General features: G+C 45.8%; 1 protein-coding gene across 2 annotated transcripts; it reads left to right on the plus strand.

Annotated features, from left to right (window-relative positions):
• The first annotated feature begins 5,857 nt into the window (after positions 1-5,857).
• Positions 5,858-9,468, plus strand: LOC123062112 (protein FAR1-RELATED SEQUENCE 5). 2 transcript variants are annotated; one of them, XM_044485469.1, is made up of 7 exons: positions 5,858-6,042; positions 6,135-6,359; positions 6,499-6,763; positions 6,860-7,533; positions 7,656-8,113; positions 8,198-8,485; positions 8,577-9,468. In XM_044485469.1, the coding sequence occupies exons 1-4, from the start codon at positions 5,984-5,986 to the stop codon at positions 6,992-6,994; spliced, it is 684 nt and encodes a 227-aa protein (XP_044341404.1). In that variant the 5' UTR covers positions 5,858-5,983; the 3' UTR covers positions 6,995-7,533; positions 7,656-8,113; positions 8,198-8,485; positions 8,577-9,468. The 2 variants fall into 2 exon arrangements, with proteins under 2 accessions (XP_044341404.1, XP_044341397.1); XM_044485462.1 differs by having other exon boundaries at positions 5,888-6,042.
• The last annotated feature ends 2,934 nt before the right edge of the window (positions 9,469-12,402 follow it).

The raw sequence follows: 12,402 nt of genomic DNA on the forward strand, positions 1-12,402 counted from the left end.
TTACTGCTTGTTTCCCCTTCCATTGTTGATGAGTATAACTCCAAATTCAGCAACGATGTGCTATGTTCCTTCATCCTGTAGTAAATAGGGAGTAGTCCATTGAATCAAATCCACGCATCAAAAGCCCAAAAGGTTAAATCCATGGGGCTACACACTTCAGACGGAGAGGGGAGGAGCGAGACCATACGAGGGAGAGAGATCTTACCCAAAGCCTGAACCTAGAAGCTGCATGTGGATTACAAAGTGGTTGGTGCTCGAACTGATGACGCCGCTCGCCAGGAACCCAACCCTGAAAGCTTCTAGGCGAGGTAGGTGGAAACGGAGATGGGATTGGACATCACGAGCAGTAGCACCTTCAGGGAGTGCTTCGCCACAGCCAACATGGTCTTCCAGTACAAGGCATCGCTCCTCTGCAGCAGGTTGAGCCCCATCTTCCCCGAGATTTGCCTAACGCCCCCCGTGACGACGAGGGTTCGAGCAGAGAGAGCACCTGGTCGGAGGAAGGTTCAGGCGTGGGGGAAGGCGGCGGGACGGCAGGCCAGCAGGTGCGGGAGTGGCAGGGAGGTGTGGGGGCGCGACGGAGAGGCCGGCGGCGGGAGCCCAGGGCGGCTGGCATGGGGAATGAGGAAGGGGAAACTAGGGATTTGGCTCGCGCGTGTGGTGACTTCGTTGTAGAGGGGAAAAACTTCGCGGGCTTGGGCCAAATGTGGGCGCTAACTTTAACTCCTGCGCGCGCGCACAGGCCCAATTGTAACAGATGGTTGGTCGGCATTATTTCCCGACCGACGAAGTGACGGGCACAAGAGCTTTCCCGACCGATCGTTCGATAGTGAATATTTTCATATTCCGACCGATTGTCTGTTACTGTTCGCATGTTTCCTCTACCGACTGTCTACCACAAGTTTTTTTACCAACAGTCGGTCGGCGATACTGACTTTTTCCAACACACGTCTGTAGGGAATGTCGTGTCGTGATGTAGTGAAGAGCCCTTTCACTGACTTGAACTTTGAATTGAAGCATTCTGCAAGGTTACTAGTCACATAATCTACTTTGCAGATTTCGTTGAATTTGCTTCTTGACCACACATTGCCATGATGTGCATCCATGTACTCCTTCACAAGAGGATTTTGAGCATACAACACTCTCAAATGGTGTTCATGCTTCCTTTTGCTGCATGTGTATGATGCTGGCCATAAGTTCTCATCATAAACTTTACCTTTGAACTTCTTTTTGAAATTATGCGCTAGGTGTCGCATACATTCCCTATGCTCCACTCCAGGGAATACAATTTCCACTGCACTCTCTAAACCCTTGCAAGCATTTGTGTGTATAGCTAAACCTGGGGGTGTGCCTATAATGTTGCACAACTGCTGCAGAAACCAGACCCAATTTTCCTCAGACTCTGCCTTCACCACACCAAATGCAACTAGGAATAGCCAGTTGTGTCCATCAACTGCAGAAGCTACTACTAGCTATCCTCTCCATCTTCCAGTCAAATGTGTAGCATCTACAGCCAAATAGGGCCTGCAACCATCTAGAAACCCCTGCCAGCAAGCCTTGAAACAAACAAAAGCCCTTCTGAACCACTCCTTCTGAAATGACTTCCCTTTTATTTTGAATGGAACTGTATGCTTGTCAATCTCTACAATACTCCCTGGACTTGCCATCTCCACTTCAGCTTTAAAAGTGTAAAGCAGCTGAAAACTGTCATTCCATTGACCATTAATTCTGTTAAGAGCCTTTTCCCTAGCATTGAAAATTCTCATGTAAGGAATTTCTATCTTGTACTTCTCAAAAAGCTTCCCATGGAGTGCTGTTGGACCAAGTACAAGTTCTTCTCTCAGCCAATCCAATATAGCATCTGCCACCCACCTAGTTTTTGCTAGCTTGGTTTTGGCCTTCCCCCCTCCCCCTCCAGGTGGACAGGTGTGCTTGTGTGGGTTTTTCTTTATCTGAAACAAAATAAAAGGGTAAAAAAACAGTTAAGAAACCTTACTCAATGATCTGAAACTAAATTACTAACTGAACTTGGAGTACCTGAACATATTTGCTCTTTCTCATACGAGATGCATGCAAGTTCCACCTACACCTAGGATATGGACAAAAAACTGTGAACCTTGCTGGCTCACTCCTTTTAATCTTATAGGTGTTTTCAGATATAATGCACCATGTTGTCACTGCATTCCGACAGTCCACCATTGATTGGAAAATGGTACCTACACTAAGCTCGGGTTTTTCCCGGTTCCACTCAATTGTTGGCATGTCATCACCATCGTATTCATCCTCGATTAAGTTGTCCATGTTCTCCACCTTCTCTTCATCGTCAGTGTCATCAAACCTAGCTTGGCTGATGGGCTCCTCCATATATTCGTCATCCACTGCTTGCTGACTGGCTACATCGACCAGTTCAGGAAACATCATCTCGTCTTCATCATCATTTGTAGGCACTGCCTCGTCAAGTTCTGCATCTTCTTCTACACCAACTGCAGAAGGTACACGAGAAGCAGCAGCTGAATCGGAACCAGAATTGGCAGCAGGCATGTTGTGGCTCCATGAACCACTTGCTTTACTTGGTGTCGACCTACAAGGAGTGCCGGGGTGCTGGCTATTAGCACAGATAGATGATGTCTGAACTCCCTTCCCCTTCGCCCGTTCTGCGCATGGCTGAATCACATCGATTTGGAGTTTACCGAATCGGCAGCCAGCAATCCCAACAAAAAGCAACAACATATGTTCGTCGCAAGTTAGTGGGAGAAATCTTTGCTCGTCACTGCTGAAGTAATTCAGTTCAACAACATCGGCATCACTCCAGGGATAGGTGTTTCGGAGCTCAGCTCGCAAATCTTTGAAAGATATGCTGGTTTCTACCACTTTGGGATAGAAAAATGATGAAATCAAATGCGGTTTAGTACCACGCAGCACACTAGTTTCCATTCTAATCGCCAGCCGGAAAGCCAGCGCGGGATCAATCCTATTTTGTTGGGGGAAGGAAACAAAGGCTTCAGTTAGCCGGGTAAAATCGAGCACAAATTCGAACGATTCAAGCAAACAGAAGTCAAATATGGCCTACAATATGACTTAGAATGTCAATTCGAGAGGAAACAATGCTTACCCAGGTTTAATCCATGAATTATCTGCTGCGGATTCGACCCAATCCTCTCCACGGTCGACTGCATTCCGGGCATCCTCACTCAGCATCGCTATGTAATCCCAGATGGGGAGGTGGGCTATATCTGGCGCACACGCGGCGTCGCCGACGAACGGAATAGGGCATAGGATGGAGGAAACAACTGCGGTGGATGCGACACGACACCGGCGAAGGGGGCGGGACGGCGCGATGCAGTGCGGCCTGTCTAGATCTGTTTCACATTCAGACAAGCTGCCCAATACGTGTCTCCTTGCGGTCCCACACGTCAGCAAGCAATAGTCAGACAAAGATTCGGCCCCACTCGTCAGCAATTAACGGTCAATGGACGGTCAAGACGGCAAACACCCGCTATGAGCATTTGTGAGAGTTTCAGCTAAGGAAGAGGGGAAAAGTGAGCAAACGTTTGGAGCGTGGGAAAAAGTGAGCACAACTAAGGAACCAGGGGCACTAATTTAAATATCCCTTTTTAATAAGAGGGTGATGACTCAACATAAAAGTAAATAGATAGGCCCTTCGCAGAGGGAAGCAGGGATTTGTAGAGGTGCCAGAGCTCGGTTTTAAAATAGAGGTGAATAATATTTTGAGCGGTATACTTTCATTGTCAACATAACAACCAAGAGATGGCGATATCTTCCATGCTACAGACATTATAGGCGGTTCCCAAACAGAATGGTAAAGTTTATACTACCCCTCCACCAACAAACATCAATCCATGGCTTGCTTGAAACAACGAGTGCCTCCAACATACATCAGGTCCCAGGGGGAGTTTTGTTTGCAATTATTTTGATTTAGTTTGCATAAAGCATGGGACTGGGCATCCCGGTGACCAGCCCTTTATCTTGTGAGTGAGGAGCGGGGTCCACTCCTCTTGAGAATAACCCACCTAACATGGAAGATACAGACATCCCTAGTTGATACATGAGCTATTCGAGCATATAAAACAAGATGATTATTTGAAGGTTTAGAGTTTGGCACATACAAATTTACTTGGAACGGCAGGTAGATATCGCATATAGGAAGGTATAGTGGACTCATGTGGAATAACTTTGGGGTTTAAGGAGTTTGGATGCACAATCAGTATTCCCGCTTAGTACAGGTGAAGGCTATAAAAAGACTGGGAAGCGACCAACTAGAGAGCGACAACAGCCATGTACATGCATTAAAATTAATAAACATTGGATGCAAGCATGAGTAGGATATAATCCACCATGAACATAAATATCATGAAGGCTATGTTGATTTGTTTCAACTACATGCGTGAACATGTGCCAAGTCAAGTCACTTAAATTATTCAAAGGAGGATACCACCCTATCATACCACATCATAACCATTTTAATAGCATGTTGGCACGCAAGGTAAACCATTATAACTCATAGCTAATCAAGCATGGCATAAGCAACTATGATCTCTAATTGTCATTGCAAACATGTTTATTCATAACAAGCTGAATCAAAAACGATGAACTCATCATATTTACAAAAATAAAAGAGGTCGAGTTCATACCAGCTTTTCTCATCTCAGTCAATCCATCATATATCATCATAATTGCCTTTCACTTGCACGACCGAATGATGTGAATAGTAATAAGAGTGCACGTGCATTGGACTAAGCTGGAATCTGCGAGCATTCAGTAAACAGGAGAAGACAAGGCAATATGGGCTCTTTTGTCAGATAAACAATAATGCATATAAGAGCCACTTCAACAATTTAACCAAGGTCTTCTCCTACTGACCCACAAAGAAAAGAAAAGAAATAAAACTATTTACACGAGAAAGCTCCCAACAAGCAAAAGAAGAACATGAAATATTTTTGGGTTTTCTTTTTAATTACTACTACAGCATGGAAAGTAAATTAATTAAAAGTCACAACTAATTTTTTTGGTTTTTTTCTTAAGGTTCATCAAACACACAAGAAGAAAGCATAAAAGAAAATAAACTATCATGGATGATACAATGAAAAAGTATGAGCACCGACATCTGGAAATGAGTGTGCGTGAACATAAATGTAATATCGGTGAGAAATACGTACTCCCCCAAGCTTAGACTTTTGGCCTAAGTTGGTCTATGGCCACGGCTGTCTGGCTGATATCCATAATAATAGTTGTTGGGGTCGTACTGTGATGAGGAAGAAGAAGGCTCTGATTACCACTGGTTGGCAATCATCTCCGGATCCCACTGATAACTAGATTGTCGTGAAGGATCAAATTGTGGTTCCAGTTCTGGCTCCTCGGCTGGTGCAGGGTTCCAGTAGGCATGGATAGCCATCAACAGAACAAGGTACTTGCCTACAGTCAAATCAAACAAAGCAGGAGCAGGCAAGGTAATAGTCTCAGGATGATGTTTATTAAAGAACAATTGATATTTAAGCTCTCCTGCCCTATTCTTAACAATAAAATCATGCGCCACCAGAGTGTGGCGTTGTAGTGCACGGGCTTGCCTGGTCTCAGAATCTAGACGAATGTCACAAGTCCAGTTGGTGTCAGATCGTGCATTGAACGTAAATACATGACCTTATAATACGGAAGCAACAGTGCGCTATGGTGTGGGGACACGCACGCTAACGATTGAACTGACGGGACTGTCACCAGAAATTCCGGTCATGTACCATAGGTACATAATGATGGAAAATGGCTGTACCATGACCTGAGTGGCGAGATGGCACGGGGAAAAAAGTTCGTCCACACTGGTCCGCCTGTCAGGATCTCTTTCGTCCGGAATTAGGATCGGAGTAAAAGCGCCTACCAAATATGACGGGTCCACATACTGGGTTGTCTGGTTGGGGGTTGGATTGTTCTTTGCATTTGCTCTCGTCTGAGCGGCGACGAGGAACTGTTCATGGCGTATGTGGTGGCGACCGGACCCGGGCTGGAGTTTCTATCAGATCCGGTTGATAGGTACGGATGTTTTCTTCTCTCGTCTAGATGAAGTGTCTATCGACATCAAGCACCTCATGGTCTTACTGAAACTGCCGATTTTGGTGACATAGGTTTCCCGTCCCCCCGCTCGGCGGCGCCGATTTGCCTCCTAATTCTGTGGATGTTCCGGATCTGCTTGAACAAGCAGGCGGATCCAGTATTGGTGGGGTTGGAGAGCACCTACCAATGGTGCAACTCGATTTCAATGGCGTTTGCCCGAGCATGAGCGTGTCGGCGATAGAGTCACAAAAGTCGACAGGGGAACCTGACCCTGAAGCTCCCGGCTGGACGAAGAGGTCATCCTTTAACTCATATACAAAGACACTGCTATCTGGAGTTAGTGCGTGGTGTAATATGCTGCGTGCGGGTTCTGCCCATGTGTGGCGATTAATATGCTTGAGCTCGTCATCTGAATGATATTGAAATTCCGTACAGGGTCCGTGTTGGCCGGGCTCCAACAGAACGCCCGCCATGTCCTGGAAGAGTTTGTGCTCTTGAGAAAACAATCAGAGGATATGCTGAGAAGAAAACTGATATTGTGGTTGTGCCCGAGGTTGGAGACAGTTTTGATTCGCTGGGAGAGGCATACGACTTCTATAATCTTTATTCCTGGGAAATAGGATTCAGCATAAGATATGGCAAGAGCAGGTTAAATGTAGAAAGAACAAAGTGCATGCAGGAAATAGTCTGCGGCTGTTCGGTACGTAGATATCTTGATGTAAAAAGAAGTAGCAAAAATAGCTATGATTGATCAGCTGATGAACTGGTTGACTGGCTCATGTTTTGTCTCTTGCAGGGCAAGCCAAAAAAGTCTAATACTCGGTCATGCCGGTGTGAATGTCCAGCAATGATCAGATTACTGAGAAGCAACGACAATGGCTGGTACATTAGTGAGCACAGACCATCTCACAACCACTCACTTGTAGATTAGTGTGGTGAAAAGATTTACTGGCCATCTCACAAGCATATCGACATTTACACTCGAGATCTCATCAGACAGTTGCGAGAGAACAACATAAGCATAGGAAAGGTATACAACATAATTGGTAGTTTCTTTGGCTCCGTGAGTAATGTGCCGTTCAGCAAAAGAGCACTCAGAGGGCTGTGTGGAGAGATTAGTAGGGACCAAGCTGATGACAATGTTAGGAAAACAATGGAAGTTTTTGCGGAGCTAGGGGCTAAGGATTCGGGCTTATACTACAGGGTGCAACTAGATGATGACAGCCGAATCAGGAACTTGTTGTGGTCCACAGGCGCCAGTCGAATGCAGTACCATTATTTTGGCGATGCAATAACATTTGATACAACATATCGGACAAATCTGTATGACATGCCATTCGGCCTTTTTGTTGGTGTCAACAACCACTTTCAGAGTGTTATTTTCGGAGGAGTCCTGATACGTGATGAGACAATAGAGACATTTGAGTGGGTGTTCACTGAATTCATAGCTGCCTCAAACTATGCTGACAGGTACTCCTTTTAACTTGTGTCAGAAAACCTACAAAAATAAATGCGTCATTATAGAATTTCATGATAAAAAATTCCAACACTCATGTTTCTGATAAAAAATTCCTTTTTACATATGTACACAGATCAGTGCAGATCTATGGAGATCGCAATAAAGAATGTACTGCCAAGTTGCACACACCGTTGGTGCAAATGGCACATGCTTAAGAAGGCAAAGGAAACTTTTGGTCGATACTACACTAAGCATAGCAACTTTAGAGCAGATTTCCATAAAATAGTTCATCACATGCTGACAGAAGACGAATTTGAAAATGCATGGAAGATGGTAATAGACACGTATGGGCTCCAGAAGAACAACTATCTCATTAATCTATACGAGGTTAGGGCCAAGTGGGCAAAACCTTATTTCAAAGGCAAATTTTGTGCGAAGATGACAAGCACGCAGAGAAGTGAGAGTGCAAATCACATGCTGAAAGCATATGTCCCAGCGAGCTGTCCTATGCACTTATTCGCCCGCCAATACATGAAACTACTGTTTGACCGTGAAGCAGTCAAAAACTATGAGGAACGACGAACAAAAATAGTAAGTTCTGAATCTTCCATGTTACAGTTAAATTGTTTCATTCTGGTATTAATAATATAAATCCCTGAATTTTTTTGTTATCAGACAGCTCCAGTCATGAGGCTGAACAAACCTCTGGAACAGCATGCCAGCACTGTTTACACGAGAGCTATGTTCGAAAAGTTTGGTGACATCCTCTACGAAGGTGGCCAATACAGGGTGGAGGAAGTTGAGAATAAAGTAAAATACTTAGTACATCGGTATCATCCAGAAAGATATGAGAAATGGTGTCGGGTTGTGCATGTCGTCCACGTAATTGATGCAGGTGCACATGTGTCCTGTGAATGTGGTAATTTTGAACATATGGGTATCCTGTGCTGTCATGCTCTTAAGGTAAAAAAATTATTCAGAAATATACAAAACTACTTATGTAGACATGCCAAAGAGATTGATTTCCACATGACTTATGTATCTTAATGGACAGGTACTTGAGTTCATGGGTTTTACTGAGATCCCCGCAAAGCTCATACTGAAGAGGTGGACAAAAGATGCAAGAGATGTGCTTCCAGAACATCTAGCACATCTACAGAAGGATCGGATATCAGCGAATTCAATAACTTTCAGGCACCCCAACCTCTACATGCACGCTATGGAGGTTGTAAGGCTTGGTGATGCAAACACAAAAGCATACGATAAGGCCATGGATTTGTTGAAGGCAGCAATGCAAGAGCTGTCACCTATAGCTGCCATTCGAGATGGGCTTGGCCTAGAAGACAAAGTGAAGGAAATTAAAGCAGCACCAAAAGATCAAGCTACTCTGAAAGGACATGGCTGTGGATATGGAAGTGATGCAGAAGGCAGTGGTATTGGCAATTTGTTGGGACTAACAGCTCCTGTGCACAAGCGCAAGCCTGGTCGACCTACCAACAGTAGGGACAAACCTCCATACGATGATCGGGGAGCAAAAAACAAAAAGCCTAAGAATAGTAAGAAAGTGGATGCTGAAGGCGGGTGCGGAACAAGCAAACGAACCAGGTTTTGTAGCATATGCCGAGAACCAGGGCACAAGAGTACAACTTGCCCACAACGAGGCGACATGCCTCCAAAGCAAAGGAAGGAAGCTAAGTGCACCAACTGTGGAGTAGGCGGTCATCGAAAGAACACATGCAACAATCCAAAAGTTGTGCTTCATGTTGTAGAAAATGCTGGGCTTTGCTTAGCTGGATAGATCCTTCTGTGTGTTTTAGGGTAATGTTTTTTCTTGTGTGCTGAAAGTTTTCGTAGCACCATCTGTAAGACCGTGCTATAGCTTTTTTCCGACTGTTGTTCAACTATGGTGACCTCCGGTCTTCAATGTATTTTAAGGTTCAAATCCACATATGTGCGCGCCTGCCTCCCCACTCATTCTTAAAATGGTGCCAAAAAATGCTAATACAATCCTTTAACTCATCTAACTCAGCTACGTATCTGCAAACACATACAAAAAACAGAGCAAACCCAAATTCAATCTCGCGTAGGACATGTCCATTCGACCCCACCTGCAATCAATAGCAAACCCAGGCCACGTAGCTTCCGTAGGCATGCACCGCTACAAGTGTCACCACCGAATATCTCGTGGCTCTCCCATGGGCGCGAGAAATCACTGTTCTCAGGGGCGTTCAAAAATCAAATGAAGGCCATAGGCGGGAAGCTAGCACTCAACTGTGACTGTGTGGTTATAAAGCCGCAGTCCCTCTGGTGCTGGGCATCGCACCCTCCTGTCTCCCTCACCACACCGGCGATGATAGCAAAGGCTATAAGAGAAGAAAACTCATATCAAGGGAAGAAAACATGTCGTCTGACAACTTCGGCGGCAGCTCCACCATCCATAGCTCCTCTGGCGCAGGCTCTGTGGCTGTGCCCGATGGATTGGAGCTTCCGCTCCATTCTAACCGATCTAGCTCGGAAGTTGATGCAGAGCCATGTAGTAGCTCTGTTGCCGGAGCCGGTTGATGTAATAAAGATCATTTGCATGTACTAGCCGTGTTGCCGGAGCCGGTTGATGTAATAAATATTTAGTTAATATCTTCATGAGATCTACTGGATCGGTGTGTAGTAGCTGTAGTGCGTCGTCATCTTTGTTAAAAGCCCTCTGTATTTTATTATGAAGAACCATGTTGGTCGCATATTATATTGATTGTTGACTATGCTAATAGTATAGAAATGAAAAAAAAGATTGGAACTGCACGGTTGTTTCGGTCATTTATATCGCTAATTGGTAGAGACGGATAATAAATCTTTCTTTCCTGACACACACCCAGATATATTCAATACGAGCCGCCTCTAGGCGCCTGTCTCGAGTCTATAGAAAAAAGATAAAAAAATGTGACAGTAATTAGAAGCTACTTAATGGCTACTTGCGGCTGGATATTTCTGTCCTTCCGACATAATTACGACATGGATCTCCTCCGATCCCACCAGTTTGTCTTGGACACGTGCCTAGTTAAGTTGATTTCACCATTTTTGGATCCATGCATGTGCCTCGTGCGACTGCTGAAAGGTGGTCCGACCATATTCGCCTCCACATGGAGTTGCTACAGTCTCGGGAAGGGTCGACCAACTGCGGTACTAGATTTATTCCCAGACTGTGCCCATGATGTGAAACACTTGTTGGAAGGCTGGCTTTTGTCCTCTAGCCATTTGTGCTCACCCTGTGTTCAGGCGGACATGTGTAACTTGCTTCCTGGAGAGAGCGACGTATCCATCTGGCACACGGCGTACTGCAAACTAGTGTGCCGCGTCCCCCGCCACGTGCAGGCAGATGAACACGGTGAACTGATTCGCTAGCTGCCACGCACCCAACAACTCCCTCCAATCCTTAATAGGCGACCGTATTGAGTATGGACGACGCATGCAGGACACGACATATTCGGACACCGTGGCCGACCCTTTCTGGCCGACCCTTTCTGCCGGCGTTTGAGGCTGCGCAATGCCTCAAGATGGAGATGGCGGTCCGACCGAGGCGGCTCTTGACTCATCTCGCAGCCGGCGAAAGCGAAAGCAGAAGAGGCGGCCCGGGGCAGCCAAGGACACTGGTCTCCAAGGATCGGACGACGAGTCCATTCCTTCCGTCCGATGTGGGTTCAGCAGCGTGGCTGTCACCAGTGTGTCGTCGATCTGCTATCCACTGTTGAAGCCAAGCGGTTTGGCTAGCCTGCTAACCACTCGAGCCTCCGGCGGTGGTGACAAGAAGATGTACTGGTCTTTGATCAAGCGCATAGATCCGGTGGAAAGAACAATGACATTCCTAGACATGCAGGTTAGATCTATAGATGCAGCTGCCATAGAACGGATCACAGGCCTGAGATCCGGTGGTGTGGCCATCAGCAGAGTGAAGCTGGAGAAAAAAGAGCGTGTGCGCCTACTGCAAAGATGCCAAGATCTCCTTGGCCTAGAGCGCACTACCAGGGGTTATATCGAAGTAAAACAGCTATTGGGAGTGCTGACAAGCACGAACCCGCGCACCAAGGTCCCACATGAAGTTGATGCTGCGAATGTAGCTTATGCTCTGCTTGTCTCTGCTACCATGATAGCCCCAAAGAACACCGTGCCGAAGGTCCCTGACGAGGTTGATGAGATGCGTGGTAGATCCATCCAGCATACACAAGTATGATTGGGCCGAGTACTTACTTGACAAGCTCATGGAAGCGGCGCAGAAAGTTCGAGATATGATGAAAAAGGATGAAAAGGCGATCTCGGTCATGCATAGATATGATGAAAAAGGATGGTAACTGTACTTGTCCTGTTCTTCTCCCAGTAACTGTCCCCTTTTCGGCTGCATGTGCAGGTGTTCTTGGAATGGATGGACTTCGGGGAAGCAAACGTCAAGGACATGTTGTGGCCCAGGATATCTGCTTACACCACGGACAAACTAGTGATGTTGTCCCGGTTGTCTAGAAGCGAAGATCATCATTTCAAGGTGCAGGAACCTCCAAAACAGAAATTTCATACTAGCATCCATCTTGTCCTATCTTTGTTAACACATATAGTGATTGTCTTGTGCAGACAAAACCCGAGGGGTCACTCACAATGTCTGGCTTAACATTGCATCCGGCAATGTGCTTAGGATCCACGTATGCATCAGCTGTTGTTAACACTGCCGTGCGCCAATTTATTGAAACTGAAGTTGGCTCCACCGTAAAGCAAGCAGTTCTGTACTTAGCTCTGAACCAAGCAACACCTGGAGCACCACTGACTGACGAACATATGGCTACCTGCAATTCTGTTATTCTGCACATATTTGACAACCTTGAGCAATGCACTGCACCTCT

This window comes from Triticum aestivum, chromosome 1A, assembly GCF_018294505.1.
Source record: "Triticum aestivum cultivar Chinese Spring chromosome 1A, IWGSC CS RefSeq v2.1, whole genome shotgun sequence".
NCBI classification, from domain to species: domain Eukaryota; kingdom Viridiplantae; phylum Streptophyta; class Magnoliopsida; order Poales; family Poaceae; genus Triticum; species Triticum aestivum.

Coding starts and splice junctions, on each gene's coding strand:
- LOC123062112 (XM_044485462.1), top strand. Junction 8,114..8,197: donor AGGAACGACGAACAAAAATA/GTAAGTTCTGAA, acceptor TTTTGTTATCAG/ACAGCTCCAGTCATGAGGCT. Junction 8,486..8,576: donor TGTGCTGTCATGCTCTTAAG/GTAAAAAAATTA, acceptor CTTAATGGACAG/GTACTTGAGTTCATGGGTTT.